Source organism: Cryptotermes secundus, unplaced genomic scaffold (assembly GCF_002891405.2).
Source record: "Cryptotermes secundus unplaced genomic scaffold, Csec_1.0 scaffold578, whole genome shotgun sequence".
NCBI lineage: Eukaryota > Metazoa > Arthropoda > Insecta > Blattodea > Kalotermitidae > Cryptotermes > Cryptotermes secundus.
In genome coordinates this window covers 1-21,211 of record NW_019734972.1, presented here as the reverse complement: position 1 = coordinate 21,211, position 21,211 = coordinate 1, and the positions used below count along the sequence as shown (strand labels likewise).

Sequence of the window (21,211 nt, the reverse complement as noted above, 5' to 3'; positions counted from 1 at the left end):
ATAAAATGTAAGATGGGTTTCCCTTATACGTAAAACACAGGAAACTATTTAAAGCTGCCTTGTAACGTTACTTTCAGGATGTTTTAGATTTTTATTTCAACAGTTTAAAAAATTAATACTCGTAATAATGCAAAACACATGCATCAATTTTGGAGTAGCTTAGGGATGCAAGACAAAGAATAAATGCCTGAATATTAACATCTGTGCCATGGAATGTATACTTTAGACCCCATTTAAAAAAACACTTATTTGGAAAATACTGGTGGTACGGTACTGAACTTCTGTGCTCTAGCGCGTGGCTTCTGCGCACTGTCTACAGACTTACGTTTTCACCTCAGTCCCTCCTTAAACAAGAGCCGGGATAGCGCAGTCAGTATAGCGACTGGCTACAGGCTGACCAGCCGTGGGATCAAAGTTCGAATCCCAATAGGGTCAAGAATTTTCTCTTCTCCACGTCGTCCAGACCGGCTCTGGGACCCACCCAGCCTCCTTGCCAATGGGTTTCGTGGGCTCTTTCCCCGGGGGTAAAGCGGCCGGGGCATAATGCTGACCACTCACCTCCAACTAGTTCTCAGGTCAAGTAAAATGCAGATCTCTGTATCCACTCCCCCATTCGCCATCATTATGTAGTGATTGATTAGTTAAGCAGAAGTAGAGCATTACCTTTCAAAGTTGTTCCTGTGCTTAACTAATTAAGCACTACGCCATGAAGACGTATGGGAGAGTTGATGTATATATCAACATTTTCTTGACCTTGGCACTAATTGGAGATGAGTCGTCAGTATCACGCCTCGGCCGCTTTACCCGCGGAAAGTAGCCCCAGGTACCCATTGTATAGGAGGCTGGGTAGGCCCCAGAGCCGGTCTGGACGATTGGAGAAGAGAAAATTCTTGAAACTACCGGGACTCGAACTGTGGCCCCTCGGTCGTCCAGTCCGTAAGACATATTACCATCCTTCAATTGTCCGACCTGTTTTCTGTTAATTAAAAAGGAAATGACAAAACTGAGTTAATTGCTCTTTCCAGATTACAACTGATTACATCTTAAGCCAGTTACCGACGCTGCTTCAGCCACGTACGAGAGTGGTATCACGGTTAGTGAGTAAGTACTTGGCAGGAAGGAGGCGGTTATGGCCTTTTCAAGGTGTTATCGAAGCATTCGTCACTAGATACTGCTGAAAAGCTTTAAAAAACTGAAATCCGTCCAACATTCGAACCAGGGACTCAAGAAAAGATCTAAGACGTTACAGCTACACCATTCTGACTCGACTGAAATAAGACAAGAAAATTTAGTTCACTACGGAAGTGATGTAACATGCTATGAACGGATATATATATATACGATGGGGTACCCAAAAGAAACCGAACTCATTTTTTTTGTGGGCAGAGCTTTTGTAGTACCGCGTTTTGCCGCTATGAGCGCATAGAGCTAACATTCCTGAGTCGATAAGCCGACTACCGTTGCTTCAGAAGGTAAGGACTAGTTTCGGCAGAGTTTATAGTGACAACTGTTTTGTGTGATCGTCGTTTTTGCAATGGCTGATTTTCGTGAACAGCATGCGGCGGTGAAATTCTGCTTTTTGCTCGGGAAAAGTGGAACAGAAACTCTTGAAATGTTAAAAACGGCGTACAAGGACGATGCTATGTGGAAAACTCAAATGCTTGAGTGGTTTTCCCTTTCAAAAATGGTGAAATGTCAATTGATGACAAACCTCGTTCTGGTCGTCCTTCCACAGCCCGAACACATGAAAATGTTGAAAAAATTCGTGAACTCATCAAGGAAGATCGACGACGGACCATTGAAGAAATTGTGGAGCTGTCGGGAGTGACTTGGAGCTCAGCGGCCAGATTTGTGGCAGTCGGGTGACTGGTTTTTCCATCACGACAATGCCCCTGCTCACACAGCCCTGTCTGCACGACAATTGTTGACCAAAAATGATATGACCCCTGTTCCTCACCCTCCATACTCACCCGACCTTGCCCCGTGCGACTTTTTTTTTGTTTCTTCGAATGAAAAGAGACGGAGGCGCTGTCAAGCATCTCAAAAGATGAATTTAGACAATGTTTTGAAAAATGGGATAAAAGACTAGACAAGTGTATTCGTGTAAGTGGAGAGTACTTTGAAGGGGATTGAAGGTTTGTGCTTAAAATTTGAATAAATAAGTTTATAAGTTCGGTTTCTTTTGGGTACTCCCTCGTACTGCGGAATAATTTCTGCAAAAGACTAAATACTGGCAACTATGAGGAAATAGGGCCCGCAGGTAATATCAAAGTGCGTCTTTACATGCAACTCTGAGTTAGGGGCTTCCACATCCTAAATTATTTCCTGAAGATCCAGGACAACAGATAATGTCCAGAAACATAATCACTGTATGCATCTTGATTGATCGATTCCGGCAGCAGTCGATATTACGTCATGTTGTAGAATGACTATGCAAGGATGTGAATGGAAGCGGTTTTGGATAATTTAATGTATTAACACGGCACTTATCTAAAGGGTAGGAGGAAAGCGATTAAGAACCTCAGGCAGAGTAGATGGCTTCCACATTGAGATACGAGTCCGGTATCTCCACAAATCGGACAAAACAAATTTCTTCTAAGAAACTTAAGTTCTTACAGCCTCAGCTGGTGCAGAAATCCCTTGACTGTTTTTGGATCTCAAGGTTCATGCCATGTTCAAGAGAATTCGTCATCCTGAACCATATCCTTAGCCAACTGAATCCAGTCCACACAATCATACGTATTTCTTAACGGCCTTTTTAATCAAGGTTACATTTTTTTAATAACCTTGTGTGCGTACCGCAATAATTTATGTTAAATGTCATTGGTGTATCACAAGAAGTAACCTAGATACACACCACGGAAATGAATTCAATGAACACCCATTTTCATAGTTTCTCATCTGCGTCATAATGCCCCTTAATCACTCGTTGATTCTGTTATGTGTTGAGGAATATTTGCAAGACTACATTTCTCCCGTTATTATAATCAAAATGGGCTCTGTCATTACAATTAACTTTATACACGGTTGGTATACAAATATGTGTTATTTTCAGAAGGCCTTAGAGTACATTTAGTTCACCCTTGCTTTAACAAACCCGCAGAAAACTATTGTAGTTCTTCCTGCCTTCTGTCCACATTTCTGGGTGTCTTCAGCACACCCGGGTCTACATTTAGTATTTCTTAATGAATCAAAATGGCAGTTCATCGGAAGTGTCCCGCTGTCGCGGCCAGCTTGCATACAATACGAAGGCCCTTTGTTCTTTCTGTCTAGCCCACAAGCGGCGAATAGGCAAGGAAAGGCGTGTTCTATATACGAGTCTGGCTTCGTATATGTAGGTCCCATTATATGTTTACATACATATATCTTGTTTTTTCTTCATTTCTTTTAGTTCACCTGCGAACTTGTTAACGTACGTTAACTAAACCGAATTTCGTCAGAATTATTGAGAAGGGAGGGAGGTTATAGCGGAATTGTCATATTAATTTCAGTGATGATTGACATGATTCAGATTAAACGCGCAAGACGAGTTTGTGTATCTGTCATCTATATCTGTATATCTATAAGCAAACCAAACATTTTACTGCAGCGGTAATTCTTCAACAGTACTCGGTTCGACTCCCAACCGAGTTATTGGCTATCACTGAGATTTTAAATACACTCTATTCCTTTTCTCCATGAGAATATCGGCATACAAGCTTTAAAAGGGGCACGCGCTAACGTAGTTGGTTGAGAAACTATGCTACAAGCCGGAAGGCCGCGAGTTCGATTACAGATAAGGTCGATTTTTTTCAATTGACCTAATCCTTCCAGCCGCACTATGGCCCCTGCAGTCGACTCGGCCTCTAACAGAAATGAGTGCCAGGGATATTATGGGGGGTAGGGAGGTGAAAGGCGGCAGGTACGTAAGGCTGACAACCTTACCGCCATCTGTGAGCCGATTGTCTAGACAAAATGTGGGAGCCTCGACGTCTCATAACCATATGGGCCTCCACGGCCTGTTACAGGGATAGCTTTACCTTACTTTTTTACCTTTACTACCTTTAAATAGAAATGACTGCTTTATTCACAAATACTTTTTAAAAAATTGTGATCGGGATCATAAATAAGACCACGTTCGACGCCAGATAGACCTGACCTGTATGACTGACGTAGTGTCGCTATCTGATCCAAGAACCAACAGCTCACTTTTACATATGGAGTAGGAATACAGACTGAATGCTCAGCACAGCTGTTCATTTGGTATTACACCTGCCTACCTGCCTGTCTGCAGTCCTTTGTTTGATCTTGGCCGCTTTTTCAGTTTCTTAACCCTATACACAGTCGGTAGGACCCTTGGACGGGGGATCAGCCAGTCGCAAGGCCGGTACCTATACACAGAACAAAAATACAGAATAAAGGCACAAAGAAATCCATGCTTCGAATGGGNCCTATACACAGTCGGTAGGACCCTTGGACGGGGGATCAGCCAGTCGTAAGGCCGGTACCTACACACAGAACAACACAAATACAGAATAAAGGCACAAAGAAATCCATGCTTCGAATGGAATTCGAACCCACGATCCCAGTATTCAGGCGGCCGATAACGTTTCATGCTTTAGACCGCTCGGCCACTGTGATCGGCAGAATTACGTATAGTTATAATAATCATGTCGTAAATTTCATATAAAGCATTTTAATATTGGCGGTCGGCGGTAAGGCTGACAACCTCACCGCCATCTGTGAGTCGACTGTCTAGATAATGTGGGAACCCCAACGTCTCACAACTTATGGGTCTCCGTGGCCTGTTACAGGGATAACTTTACCTTTTTTAATATAAATATTAATTAATTCGGCGATTAATTAAAACTGAATATTTGACAAGGATATATGTTTTCGGCTTCTATAAACGTAATTACAGTTTCCATGTTCTGTTCCTACTGCTAAGTACCAGAGAGTCTAGTGGAAACGATCGCACGTTGCCTTTAGTAGGTAACATCTTGAGAACATAAATCACAGTTCGAGACATCGTCTGAATTAGCTACCCTCTGATATATTTATTAATGTTGTGTTCACGTTTGCAAAAGAGAATCCAAATTTATCCTCTTATTCACCCTGCATGTGTCTCCATTTGTTCGCATGTAACAATTGGAGAACTGATTAATTAAGTTTTATTCGTACTTCATCCACTGCATAAACTCAAAATTTAAAGTCCTTTAATTCAATTCAATTCTTTATTATTTATGTGCCGAGTCAACAGCCGCAAGGCCAATTACAGACAGAGCACATTGTACATGAAGTAATTACATTATAGACAAACCCATTATAAGTCAAAAACAAATTACACGCAAGCACTTGGGAAAACACAATAATGAAGAAAAGTAAACAATCAAGCAAATAAATGATAATAACAACAATAATAATAATTTCATTATCATAAAACTAAGTATTATAAAGAAGTGAAAAATGAAACATAAATATTTAATTATTAGTATTATTAATAATAATAATAATAAACTTGGTCTCTCACATTAAGGGAGGAACATGAACTGAGGGTGTTTGAGAACAGGGTGCTGAGGAGAATATTTGGACCGAAGAGAGATGAAGTGATGAGAGGTTGGAGAAAACTGCATAATGAGGAGCTTCGTAACTTGTACTCTTCGCGAAGTACAACCAGAATTATCAAGTCAAAGAGGATGAGATGGGCAGGGAATGTAGCACTAATGGGGAGAAGAGTAATGTACACAGGATTTTGGTGGGAAAGCCAGAAGGAAAAGACCACTACGAAGAAAAGGGCATGGGTGAGGTGATAATATTAAAATGCATCTTAGAGAGGTAGGATGCGGTGGTATGGACTGGATTGATCTGGTTCAGGATATGGACCAGTGGGGGGCTCTTGTGAGCATAGAGATTGAACCTTCGCATTCCATAAAATTTTTAGGAAATTCTTGAGTAGCTGCACAACTGGCGGCTTCCCAAGAAGTGCTCAGCTCCATGGCGTTATCTAGTTGATAAGTTACGATTGTTATTTTATTATTATTATTATTATTAAGATAACATTTATCAAAACTCAAAACTATAATCAGGAAGGCTGTTGGAACACCCAACATTTTGGAATAATAATGTCTTCGAACAAAAACAAAACAAACTCCGTGAACTATACCGACCGAAAGACCGCAGCTTGTCGACGAAGTTAGTGCCAACTTTTTGCGGATAGATGGTGTCGCGTGGTCAGCGCAACGAATCCACATGGCCGTTAATTTCGGTTTTCTAGATCGGAATGTCTTCGAACACCATCCTTAAACAAAACGTCGTCCCCAGCAGAATACAGTAACCGAAAGTAATGACCATGCTGATCTCTGTGTTCGATACTAAAGTAATTATCCATTACAAAAAATGTTCGTTCAAAATAGACAGTAAATTAAGTATTTTACGTTCAATTTTTGGAAATTTTATGATTGTGCCTTCGTGAAAGAAGAGCGGAATTTGGTTGGATAGTTGGTTCTTGAGTCATAGCAGTGAAATTTCCTACACAGCATTTCTAGTGAAACGATTTTTGTCAAAAAATATCAGTGTATGAACATCCACAACACTCGCCTAATTTGGATGCCTGTGCCTTTTTCATATCCCCGAAATTGAAAAGTTCACTGAATGCGTTTTAATTTGAATCACTGGAAGAGGGATATTCAGAATAGTATAACAAACATACTGAACTTCCGGAAAATTATTTCCTTTATTGTTTCTAAGCACGATAGAGACGCTGTTTGCGTATATGAAGTCGGAAGGAGAATTCTTTGAAGGTGACCACACCTGGTAAATATTAGCGACACTATTTTTATATAGAATCATCCGGTTATATAAGTGTCATGCTTCGTATATGCGTTTTTCCTTGTGTTGCCCCAGTTCGGTAATTGAGAAGAACAACAACAATAGGAACAAAAAGAAGAACAGCAACAAGAGGAACAAAAAGAAAAACAAGAACAAGAAGTGTACTAATTCAGTACATATTCCATTCTTCCTCTGCTGAAAATTTTGTAACAAGATCTTGGAGAAAACCGTTTATTTTTGTATAAGTGTGCACAAAGGGGTTGGTTCAAAAAAATGAACCAGGGGATGAGGGTGCTTTGTTTGTGAATGTGACCACCTCCGGTGTCGTCTTACCCTACCCCCTTTTATTCTCCCCGCAGCCCTTGTCTGCAAATGGGGTGAAAACTGTTCTTGAATTTGACATAAAGTAGCAAAGAGGGTAAGGATGTCAGCAAGGAGAGAGAATTGCGTAATTGTTACCGCATTAAAATGAACTGTCGTTTTGAAAATATAGAAGTATAAAGTGTGACTGCAGTAGTAGCGAAATGAACTTCACTTCTCGGTCAAGAATTAAGGAATTACAGCAGTGAGAATGAGAATAATATAATTACATAAAGCTGATACGCCCCAAGACAATGGCTTGGACGCTTCAGATTTAGTATATGATAGGTACAAATGCATGACCCTTAGAAGTAACCCAACTGAGCAGGTGTCTTGCTTCCTCGCCTGTAGGCGGAAACAGATCCAGTTTCCGAAACGTCCTCTGTTACCTAGAATTCCAGACGATGGAAAAAGTCCCCAAACCCAGTAATTCTGTGTGTCATCCACCATCGTCAGAACCCTTTAGAATCTACTGTCTATGTATGTCGTTCACTTCGGTTGAGAGACTAAATTTCACAATGATACAGAACAGCAGGTAAAATTACAGTTCTCTGTATTTTAATCTTTAGAGCTTCAGACAGAAAACGAGAAGATTAAAGATCCTGAATTGAATGGTGGGAACATCCCCTAGATTTAAGAGTTATATCTTCTGGAATATAACTCCGTATAGTCCATTGAAAGTTGAGCGACGTTTCGGAGAAACAATGAAGATGAAGATCACATGTTATTCCGAAATGTCTGTTGACTTTCAGCGGAATGTACTGCATCATATCCCAGAAGAGAGAAATCTCCATAAACACCGCTGTGAGAACCACAAATCCTTCATTCACGGATCCCTTTTATCTTCGTGTATTTTATATGTTACTGTTTTCTCCACGTACTTGCACTTTGTCGAAGGTTCCGAAGCAGAATTGGCTGTCTCCATATTGTGATGATGTCTTACATTCTGATGACGTGACATGAATATACGTGTACTTCGATTTCCCTACGTTTACTTCTAGAACATATGTAACATATGCAGAGACAATATCGTCTTCGACCTTATGTGGGATAAAAGGACGTTACATTGTGAAGAAAGCGGATGTGACAACAAAAGGACGACCTACAAGTGGCCATATTTTGCAATATTAGATCTATAGAACGGGCGATATGAAACATTTTGCAGTGCCCTATGGAATTTTTGTTTCGTGGTGGGTTTTTCGCTCGTCCCGCCATTATTTTCTCTTTCCTTTGTTACATAATGGTAGCAAGTCGCCCATTTTTCCTGCTTCAAATATCTTCTTATATCATTCGATTTAGTATAATACAAAATGAAAATGGCTGTTGTAGAAACAGTTGATTATTTAAGATTAAAATTGCGTTTCTGCGTTTCAAAAAGCCAGTGTCAAGTGCTAGTTGGTTTTTCGTATGTTTGGAACACAGAAAAGTAAGTAGATAATTGAGAGAGACTGGAAACCATTAGCGTGTAGAATAAAAATTAGACAAATAGAATAAAGAAGATCGTGCACTAAAACCCTAAAAGCATAGCACTTCACCAAATATACGAACATGATGTGATTTTTGAAAGGCATGTTTCCGAAATTAATGAATGAGGGTAGACTGGTAAGAGGAGATTGAACTCGGGTAATGCTTGCTACCATTCAGTCCAGAACCTTTCGTTTTCTCATCTGCTGTCCAAAAACATAAATATTAGAATATACAAAACTATAATTTTGCCNACCAAGGAGTAGGTGGGTGGACAATATTAGAATGGATCTCAGAGAGATAGGATGGTATGGATTGGATTGATCTGACTCAGGATAGAGAGCAGTGGAGGGCTCTTGTGAACACGGTAATGAACTTTCGGGTTCTATAAAATGCTTGGAAATTCTTGAGTAGCTGCAGAATTGGCGAGTTCTCAAGAAGGGCCGAGCTTCATGAGTAGTTCTGTAAGTAAGTAAGTAAGTAAGTAAGTAAGTAAGTAACATTGGTTATGACACCCTTCATATTTTTCTTTTTTCTTCCAGGTGAATGTCTGGACTGCTTCTCTTCCAATGTTGAAAAGCCATTCCAAGGACACGTGAGTAATCACAATAAGGTTTCATCTTACTACAGTACTAACATTTCTCATGATTTTATGAATTCTTGAGGACCATATTATCAGGCTCCAAGTGTGTTTCTATCTTAAGTTACTCTCAAAACTCATTACACTGAGGAAACAGAAAGATGCTTCACAGCTCAACCCCTGCACAATCTCACTTCAGCTGTTGTACTCCACCCCCCTCCCCTGCACACTTCCCATATTCGCTTCAAGTCCTCTAGTCATTTCATTCATTCAAATGTAGACAGTGATAACCATACCAATAAATATACTGGGCTGCTTGATGTAAGACAAAGGGGCTCAGGTGAAACACAAGAGAAGGGACAGTAGAGGACTCATATAAAACTGACCTGTGTTTTGTCGCCCATTTGCTCCACCATCTCGAAGGAGGTGTGCAGTGAAGAGAGCCAGAATTACTGAAGAATCTGTCACATCATACCGATTTCTGTGATTTGCTAACCTCACTGATGATAAGGAGAAACGTTCAGACTGGGTTGTCTGATTAGATTGGTTAAGCATGCCATATGGACCAACTCCTTGTATTTCCTATGCATTTTTTTTATTATTGCTAATGAGGTGGGACTAAGTCCCTTGTACTGTGGCCACTTCTGGCCTATTGTACCAGCCCCAGATGACAGGTGAGGGTGATTGTGGAGCAATTGGTGGAATGAAGATTGGCAGGGGAAACCGAAATACTCGGAGAAAACCTGCCCCAGCGCCACTTTGTCCACCATAAATCCCACTTGACCAGACCCGGGATCGAACCCGGCCGCCCCGCTGGGAAGCCAGTGACTAACAACTTGAGCTATGGAGCGACCTATACCTGCTGTTACTTTCAATTCCCAAACTCCCAGCTTTAGCCCAGCCTACCCTGTGATCCTCTTCATAGGCATCTTGGGCTAATTTTGATTTGTTCTAGAAGACCCTCTTTGAGGCTATGCCTCTGTTCATGGAGCTGCATGCCTAGAGGTCTGCCTATTTCACCAATGTAGCTTCTGCCACATTCACAGGGAATGCTATAGACTCACTATACTATCTACTGCAGATCTCTTTCTGACCTGGCTGTCATGATTAAACTCCTAAGAATGTGTTTAGTTTTGAAGATCGTCCTAAAGTTATATAAATTTTCTGTATGTTTGAACTTCTTTCAAACACCCTTCATGTATGGGATATACACAGAGCCCAGAGGCTTCTGCTCTTTATTTAGGCGACTGCTACCCCTGGAATTAATAACCGAGCCTACAAAACACTGGGGATTACCATTGAGCTGAAGATCATATATCAGGCTACTAATTACATTAAACAGATCTTGTCATTCTTGGCATATGGTGGAAGTTCTGTTGCGAAGATTCTGAATTAAATCTCTGTTCACATGCAGCAGATGAAGAGAATATATGCAAAATTGTATACAGGTGGGTGGGTGGGTGGAGCATGTCAGTACAGATTTTCTTATAAATTTAAGGTTCAGATCCAGTTACTGTTTTTGTAGGTGCTGCCACTTGCTAACAAACACAGATCAGCCATAACCATAATGAGGCAGCAGCAGTCGGTTGGATATTGAACATACTGTACTTTGTGAAATGTTCATTTTTGTTGCTTGACATACCACAATAACTTTATAATATACACTTTTCTTCTCTCACATGATATATAGTTTATATTATAACACAATTAAAATGGTAACACATTTTGTAATTAATTACAAGATTATCTGGTGATATCCAGTATTTGTAAATTTTTCCCAGTTGGATGAGAATTCCAGATGTTTGGGTACTGGCTAACAGGGAATTTACTGCGCATGAAATAAGATTAATATGAAAAAGGCACCAGTTTGTGAAACAGAATTCACTTCTTTGGAAGCTACTGTATGTTAACTTCTCTAACAGAATATATTTTTACATGGAAAACGTATATTTATAACAGAATAACTCAAATTCACACAATTAATATAAATTGCAAGAAATGAAAGATGATGTTGATATTGTTTTGCAATTTACTGATCAGTTGATGTCACTACAGATGATATGTCACTCTTTCACACAGGGTCATTTATACTGCTCTGGAAGAATACTCATTTTTCTTCTTCCCTCTCAGCATAAACCTAGACACACTTCTGTTATTACACACTTCCCTCCAGCATAAACCCAGACACACTTCTGTTATCGCACACTTCCCTCCCAGCATAAACCCAGACACACTTCTGTTATTACACACTTCCCTCCCAGCATAAACCTAGACACACTTCTGTTATTACTCAGTTCTCTTAGATGGCTTAACTTTTTCTAGATGTGTTTCTTTCCCAGGTTATAAAATGGATGTTATAGGCACATCTCAGAATAGACATAGTGAAGTACCATCTTCATTCTGTTCTTCTTTATGGTATGCATAACATATGGACATTCATAAGATTTTATGTTTGTTTCTATTACTGAAGCGATGGACGAAAACTAGATATTGTCCATGATGGACAGTCAAAAGAACCACTAATTTATAATGGTATCCCCATCTCGTACATCCCATAGATAATGAACAAAGTCAGTAAATTCTTGATTACAATGCCAGAGTTTAATTTTAGAGTGGATGAATGACCAAAATCGTTTGTTGAATACATTTTTGTTGACCATGAGAGTTGCAACTCTATGCAAGAGCACATGTTGTATGCCCAGTCAGGTCACCCAAGTTCGTGCAGGAACATCATCATGAAGGGCATGAATACATGAATTCTCAGAATTTACTACTAGACTTGCGATAAAAGTTACTTTGAAACTCCAAATTCCTTTTCACTCGAGGTTAAGAAGACTCCAGAATCATTAATCTTTTAATTTATACTTCTGTTTTTTTTCTTTGACTTCTAATAACCTCAAGGGGTTTTAGAAGGTTTCAAAAAGTATTTACTTGCTGGATTTTATCCTTCACATGTTACAGTTTGGAAGATTTGTCATATTTGTAAAAGCCTTCTCCAGACTTTACACCCAGCTTTCCTTCTGCCACCATCGTCTCCAAAATTTCACTTGGTCTGAAAGTGTGGCTATTTGGGAACTTTCTATGCCAACCTAAAAAAAATAACATTATAATGATCACCCATTTGTTATGTTCTACACACACAAGCAATAATTTATTGCCCTTATGTTCCTCATTTAAGCAACTTAATATGTCAACATTCATGTCATTATACAAACAACAGCCCTTTGCAATCACAGATACACAATTTATTAGACTTTCTCTAAATTGATCGAACATAAAACAATGATTTGATGGACTGCAGGTGGAGAAATTTATATCAAAGCTGTAAATATTTAACTCTGTTGCAGCAAAATACAATTTACCCTCTATCGGAAGCTATTAATTTTGCTGGGGTTTGATGTTAATAATTTATGAGCATAATAAAGATATATAAGAATAACAAAATTAAGCTTAATAACAGTTTGCTAAGTACAAAATTCAGAATTAAGAAATATTTATCTGAAATTTGTAGCCACTAGGACATACAGTTGATAGTATAGTCTGGTAAGCCTCTGAATCCTTATATAATACCTCTGTAAATCTAATAAGAAAGGGTAAACTAAAGTTGTCTCTGTGCCTAAGCACAATGTTCTGAAAGCATATAGGGGGTGAAGAGGTAAAGCTCTACACATTCTTGTTCTTAACATTAGATGGAGGTGAGAGGACAGATTCATACTTCTGCTGTTTTATCCCTAGGAAAAGGTGAAGGTACAGTTGTCCCTGTGCTTAACTAACTAAGCACTATGCCATGAAGGCATAAGGGGAGTGGGTGTATAAATCCACATTTTCATGACCTCGGCACTAGCTGGAGGTGAGTGGTCAGCTTCACGCACCAGTCGCTTTACCCCCGAGGAAAAAGCCCCCAGTACCCATTGGATAGGAGGTTGGATGGACCCCACAGCCAGTCTTGACAACGTGGGGAAGAGAAAATTCTTGACCCTACAGGGACTCAAACTCTGACCCTTTGGTTGTCTAGCCCATAGCCAGTTGCTATACTGACTTTGCTATTCCGGTTCCTTATCCCTAGGAAAAGAGCTAAAAAAATGAATTTACCATCTGCTACAATCTTGTGTGTGTCAAGACCAATATAATCCATCAACTCAAATGGACCCATTGGATAACCAGCTCCAAGTTTCATAGCAGTGTCTATATCCTGCGCAGTTGCAACACCTGTCATAAACAAATGTCACACAATTAAACCCAGTTACTGTATATACTATTGCATGTTAAATCATATTTTCAGGAATATTATTTTTGTCTATAGTCTAAAAGAAAATAAACTAATCTGGCCAATTGACTTCACATTTTTTGTAAGAAGTTCACACAATCTGAACTGCAATAGAATAAAGAAACACGAATTTAATATAGTATTTACCTGCATGTATTATTTCTCTCTTTGCATTATTTGCCCCAAAATTGAAGAGAAAATACTTCACATCTCTCCGAACAGTTTTACCATATAAGATTCAAGTTTTTCATGGCAGTGAAGATCCTACTGTGGACTTTAGATTGTGACACAATCTTGTAAACTGGCAGATGTGGCACTGAAAGGAAGCTAATGCTGATGGTGTCAGTATGTTCTTGCAAAAAATGTTCATGCCCCATCTACCAGAATAAAACTGGGACATAATCCAGAAATACAGCTTTCACATCTTCGTTTTATTCCTGTTTTGCATCATTATTCAGAGATGAAAGAATCAGTACTTTTGATCCTTCCTCTCACCTCAAACAGTAATTTTTATGACTGCATAATCAATCAGAATTTCTTATTATCTCAACAACACAAAATATTATTATATTTTAACTACTACTGTATTGAAACTAATTCCTTGTTATTTCTGTAAATCTGAACATTTACCGTCACTTCTGAAGCTGATTATTTTATATGCAACAAATTCCTTACATACAAGAACTTAAACCTCCTTCTCAACTATTGAACTGGGAGAGGAGAGTGAGAGAAGGAAACTATAATAAAATATATTTCACTGATTCTGAAATTTAAATAACCAGTCTTGCTTCGTATCCATAATGTGTATATATTAACCATCTTTTAGTGCATACAATTTCACTTGTCACTTCTCACTACATGTTTCGGCATCATTCTGCCATCCTCAGGTGTATTAATCACGTTAAACCATTGCACTGCCTGCCATCAAGTGTCCATTTATAAAATGATATAAAATGTGTGTAATGGTTTAACATGATTAATACACCTGAGGATGGCAGAATGATGCCAAAACATGTAGTGAGAAGTGACAAGTGAAATTGTATGCATTAAAAGATGGTTAATATATACACATTATGGATACGAATCAGTGCAACAGGACGCTAAAATACAAGAGTCTTGCTTCATTACACTGAGTCATTCCCATAAAGGAAGTTCACTGTGCAAACAAAACAATATTTTCCTTCCCATCATTTGTGCATCCTGACTAGAATAATGCAAAAGAGAGATAATACTTGTATTAAATGATATTACTAAATTCAAACAGGCTCTAAAAGAGTTTCTTCTTGCTGGTTCACTTTATTCTTTAAATGAATATTATGAATGGAACACAAGGGGTGATCTTGGTTCTTATAAATAGTATCTAAAATTAACCTTAACAAGTCCTATTAACTAAAAATATATTAATAATCATCTACTTTAGATCTGCATCCATACCAACTATAACTTTTATTTATTTTGACATAGAATCTCTTGTTATTTTATGAATTTATTTATTTATTTATGAATGTATTTTTTACCATAATAGTTATTTAATACACTTCTGAGAGAAGTTATTTATTCCATTTATTGTTGATGCATGTTAGATGTTTCTATAGTGTTTCTTTTGATGTGTGAGTGATGTAACAAAATATTTGATATTGTATTGTTTATTGATGATATCCTTTCATATGCATTGTCTTTATAAACTGGATGAATTTTATAAGATAAATGGTTAACATGTTTTTGTCTAGTGTTGTTATAGTCACATTTTATTATGTTTAGTGACTGTGTTGTCTATGTTTTATATTATGTTATTTTGACTTGTTCCAGTGATTGGTTGGAACATTTGTTTTGATTTTTGACACATTCTATATCCAATGGTGTCTGAACTTGTTTCTTGCCCTGTAATTGGATCTACTTGAATATAAGAATAAATTAAATTAAATAAATTGCATAAATGGTTGAGTAAGTGCACTCACCCCTCTCCAACATTTTAAGGGCTTCATTTAAGTATGGACCTAACAGCCTGTTGACCACAAAGCCAGGGGTGTCCTTGCATGTTATCGTTGTCTTCCCAATAGTGTTACCCCAAGCCATCATCTTCCCATATGTTTCATCAGACGTTTCTGGAGTACGGATTACCTTGCCAAAAGAGTGTGTCATTGTCATATTTAGTCATATTGCTGAGTATGTCAGAAACCGTAAATATTTTCTAAATGTGTGACAATTTTACAAGCTTACATAATGTTCAATACAAATTAACAATTGAGACAGACTTGAATCTTAAATTAGCATGCTGCAGAGAAATGTCCAGTGAAACTGTACACAGATACCTATATCTTTTACTAGGCAATAGTAAAAATTAAATTTACCCATACTTATTAAAAATGTCTGAAAGAATTCTTCACTGTCTTCAACAAGAGTGAAAAGAAATACTTCGTTCAGTGAATACAGAATTTCAAAATATTTTGGTGTGATTTTGTTTAGCAGTAAGTAAGTCAACTTTACACAATTAGAAAATTTGCTTGAACTCGTGTAAAAAAATTACTCCTATGTGTCAAATATTGCATAAACCATCATCATCATCATCATCATCATCATGTTCAAGGAGATAAGAAACTTGTTGAGCCATTCTGACCTCATTCATCTAACAGTCTCATCAAAGGTCTTCCTTGTTGTCTTGGCCCATGTGGTTTGTAATTTTTGTAATAGCAAACTATTAAAAAATTCCCAAAGGAAGTCTTTATATTCTGTTGACATGCTGAATGAGCTGATTTTACATTTCAAAATTTTGTCCAATTTGGATTCTGCTTTTAGTTCTTTTAGTGTAAGTCTTCTTTTCTTTTACAGTCCATTCAAGTTTATTTTGCTGCTATCTCACAAATTTAATTCCAGAATATGTAATTCTTTCTAGCGTAACCTTCTGCTTCTATTATGTGAATCTCATTCCAATATAAAATAATTAGTAAAGTTAGGCTACTATAAATGTTTTAGTACATTTTCAGACTTCTGATTGCTTAAAGGTTTTACTGATGAGGCCTTTTACTCTGAAAAGTTAGAAACTTTAACTTCTTTATCCTTTTCTCCATCTTGTGTGACAGTCAACATTTGAATATATTAATTTGTTGTACGAGGGGGGACCCAAAAATAACCGGAAACGACCTGTTGTGCGTGCATGCTTTGTAGTTATGAGTTGTGCTGCTAGGTGGTGTTAGCTGGGGGTCTCCCGCGACTGTTAGTGAGCTGGCGTCAGTCTGAGTTAAGTGGTTTGTCTGTGGTGCTCTGTTGTGTGCGTTCCTGTTTCAACCCTTTGGCGATTAGTGAGATGGCCGACCAGAAGGAACAAAGAGTGTGCGTGAAATTGATGAAGATCGTCGAAAGACCATTGACCAACTTTCTGAGGAAACGAACATCTCATGGAGCACGGTCCAGCGAATTTTAACTGAAGGTTTGCACATGAGACGGGTGTCTGCAAAATTTGTTCCTCGCTTGCTCGGAGATGACCAAAGAGAAAACCGCGTGAATGTTTGCCGCGACTTGAAGAGTGAAGTGCAGTTTTCCCTAACAGAAAGCAAAATTTCACGCACACTCTTTGTTCCTTCTGGTCGGCCATCTCACTAATCGCCAAAGGGTTGAAACAGGAACGCACACAACAGAGCACCACAGACAAACCACTTAACTCAGACTGACGCCAGCTCACTAACAGTCGCGGGAGACCCCCAGCTAACACCACCTAGCAGCACAACTCGTAACTACAAAGCACGCGCGCGCAACAGGTCGTTTCCGGTTATTTTTGGGTCCCCCTTCATATGCTTTAACAGGGCTCTGAATCACAGTGGATACTTCAGATCCTTAAATTCAGAAATTTGTTGCTTTTGAAAGAGGTAAGGGCCATGGGAAGCTGAGCAGAAAATTCTGCACAAAGTCCAGCTGATCTTGGGCCTNGAAACGAACATCTCATGGAGCACGGTCCAGCGAATTTTAACTGAAGGTTTGCACATGAGACGGGTGTCCGCAAAATTTGTTCCTCGCTTGCTCGGAGATGACCAAAAAGAAAACCGCGTGAATGTTTGCCGCGACTTGAAGAGTGAAGTGCAGTTTTCCCTAACGGAAAGCAAAATTTCACAGATTGTCATTTTTCTGCAGTCTTTGGTGTAGGAGGCCAGCAGCTTAATGCTATATCATCTGATTCCTTAACTTAATAATCAGAATTATGTTGGATCTTTCATTTAAAGTCTGGCTTAATCATTAATGGTAATGTTTAATCTCTTGGCTATGAGACAGTCAGGTATATTCAGTTCTGTTTTGTACAGTCATACATTATGATGTGCCTAAACCAAATGAAACAAAATATTTTGCTCTTGTCCAGATTTAAAGCACTTACCTATATATAAAACGGTTTTAGCCCACATTTCTGCTGAAACTGACTCTAAATCACTTTATTCTCTTTTAAATAGATATTCTAAAATTAGTCATTTTATTCACAGTGTTTTCATTAATAAGCCATTAAAAACTATTTATATACAGTATATTAGTTCAGTACATATATAATTAAGACATTAAAAACTATTTATATACAGTATATTAGTTCAGTACATATATAATTTTCATTTTCCATGTCACTAAAGGTTTTGGTGCATGACCTTTGTCTTAGGTGATATTGCATTTCCTTTCCTATGGACTATTGGTTCTATATTTAGTGTTATAATCAGATTCATAGAAGAAAATTAATATCATATATACCTACATAATTGTGCATCATATTTGTACAGTATTTTACATTAAGATAAAAGTGAGAAAGTAGTGTGTTTCCCATTATAATATGAAAATGGTCACGTGATAATGAAATTTTAAAATATTTACTGGCCTTTCATCCCCATATAAACTTGCATTGGTATGCAGGAATAGCAGTTATTTTATTTTCTCATAGCTTAACAATGTCCTCCCAATCTGTATCTTGAGCATGAACCTTTTTTCATTTTCATCCTCCTTCCAGTAATTAACAGAGGGATAGAGATAAATACTGAAGGCTGCAGTGAGAACAGTTAATGAGAACATGTAATAATGAAGATAAGATTGAGAATGATGATTAAAATTCATGAATGTTGTTTCAAGACAAAATACATTCAATTCAGTAGTGACTCACTTCATTACAAAGGCAGGTAATCGGTTCATTGTGATGCTGAGAGGGTAATGGTGTGAGATTGCAAAAACAGATGTCATGACATAGTAAGGGAGAGGCTTCTATATGACAGCAAAATATCTTATTTCCTACTCCTCATTCCGATGGGACAGTTTATGCAATCCAAGCAATTACATGAGTAAATTCTGTTCATTGTAAAAATCACAGTTACTTATGCATAGATTACAGATTTGCAACAGTTTAGTTATAATGAAAATATCTGATTAAGAATTACACACAGTTAATAAAAGTAGATATTAAGATGTCTTTCTTCCCCTCATATCGTACACAGACACAGAAAATGAAAATTATGTGTATGTTAGATTAGATACCAGTAATGTTTTAAGAAAGTTCACATAGTTTAACTTTACCTCTAGTAGTTTCATTACAGGCACAGGATTGAAGAAATGCAAACCACCAAATCTGTCTTTCCTTTTTGTTACAGAAGCAATCTCTTGGATAGACAATGCTGAAGTGTTTGAAGCAAAAATTGCATGTTCAGGTGCAATCTGATAAAAATATATGAAATCAAGAAATTAAGTTTGGAGCATATACCGTTCTTTCATTTGAAGAAACCTTCATTCCAACTTTCTTACATGCATGGCTTTGATTTAAGACTAGGCTGGGTCAAACGTTGAGCATTTTCCAGCGTTTTCTTCAGTGGTGATAATTTTGGGAAGAGCAAGATGGCAATTGAAAGTTTCACCAAAGGTTGGAAAACCTTCAACACTTGACATAGCCTAGTCCCAAAAGCTGAAGCTAGATATTATGCTGCAACCATGAGTACCTAAGGACTAGAATTTTCTTACATAATCTTCATATTTCCAGGAAAACTTGCACTATATCACTATCACTATTAAATATAAAATGTGATACGTTTTCAGTAATAAAGCTGGCTGCAGGGTCTACAGGGGTTTAAATTGTAGGAGAAGCCAGAATTTTTCTCTTCCATACTCAGAACAGCTCTGGCACCAGCCCGGCTTCCTGTATACTTTTTTCCAAGAATTATTGCAGTCAGATGATAAAGCCTATCATCACCCCCCATCTATGATATATCTGGAATTTAGGACAAACTATACATCTTCTGGGATTCTACTTCCAACATCTGCTCCTATGTCAGGCCAAAATTTCTTTTCTCTTTCCTTACACTGAGTTTGAATGTTATGTTCGTTTCTTCTGTAAGTTTATAGTGAAAGAGTTTACTCATCTGGGTTAAATTTTTTACTACTAACATATTGTTTTTATTTAGATTGCCACTAAACACAATAAAAAGTAAAGTAAAGCTATCCCTGTAAGAGGCCGTGAAGGCCCATACGGTTGTGAGACATTGACGGTCCCACAGTATCTAGACAATCGACTCAAAGATGGTGGTAAGGTTGTCAGTCTTACGCCAAGAAAATTATTTAATTAATTCCTGGTACTCATTTCTGTTAGAGGCTGAGTCGACCCCAGGGCCATAGTGCAACTGGAAGGATTAGGTTAATAGAAAAAAATCCAATGACCTAATCGGGATTTGAACCCGCGACCTTCCGGCTTGTAGCATAGCCCCTCAATCAACTACGCTACTGCATGCCCCCCACTAAACATAATAGTGTCCCTAATATCTTCAGAAAACTGTCTCCATTGTTTTTGTATGTTAACGGTAAAACTCTGATGAAAGTATAAAATGTATTAGGAATCCAACTGCTGAAGTCGCCAACATTTCAAGAGCTTCTTTTGGCAGAGATGGGATATGTCTCTGCAATAAATTTCAAACGTAACATGTATTTCCATTTTTTCACATAAGAACTAGTCTGCCGCCACAAGATAGTACTAAGCTGGAGACACCTGTTTCAGAACAGGTTTGCAGGATGACTGTGCATTTTACATGAAATTTGTACTGCAACTGGATGACATACACAATCCAGCTACACACTGCAACTTTGTTGCTATTATGCCAATTCCATAGTATTTTCTATTCATTGGATAGGCCATGGTAGGAAGGTCTAAAATGCATACAACTTATTCTCCATGGATACATACATACATACAATTTTATGCTGCTGGTTTTCAGGGGCTTGTAAAACGATGGGACAAGTGCCTTAATGTACAGAGAGATTACGTTGAGAAATAAAAGCATTTTTCAAATCAGTACTCTTATTTGTTTAAGTTCTACATCCATTTGTAACTTACTTACTGACTTACCCTCGTAATTTAAATATAACCGTAGTATTCTCACAACAAAACTGTTAACTGCAACTGCCATGTATTCCCATACATGAGCTACATCTACTGTATATTATAAACTAAATAAGTTGAAAGTATTAATTCTTAGGTCAGGCACCATCTGCATAACTGTTTTCCCACATAGAAGTACAAAGAATAATTTTATTGCAACTTCTCAATGCAGCATTTGTTTTAGCATAATAATGAATTATTAAATATTAGTGTAATAAGGCTTGCTGAAATTTCAAAAGGAAATCATTGCAGTTATCAACATCAGTACTGGCCATGCTACTTATTTCACTGTAATCCACCCATACATAGTAACTCTAGTGAGACCTTTCAGATCATAATTTTATTGAAAATGCAC

The 21,211-nt window shown here is 38.0% G+C and overlaps 1 protein-coding gene across 1 annotated transcript; it reads right to left on the bottom strand.

The window, feature by feature from the left end:
- Nucleotides 1-11,222: 11,222 nt before the first annotated feature.
- Nucleotides 11,223-19,148, bottom strand: LOC111869118 (hydroxyacyl-coenzyme A dehydrogenase, mitochondrial; the record flags this gene model as incomplete). Its single annotated transcript, XM_023860339.2, is given in 4 exon segments — nt 11,223-12,300; nt 13,304-13,420; nt 15,437-15,599; nt 19,011-19,148. Coding segments are annotated over 4 exon segments (552 nt in total), but the record flags the coding sequence as incomplete, so codon positions are not given.
- Between the last annotated feature and the right edge of the window lie 2,063 nt (nt 19,149-21,211).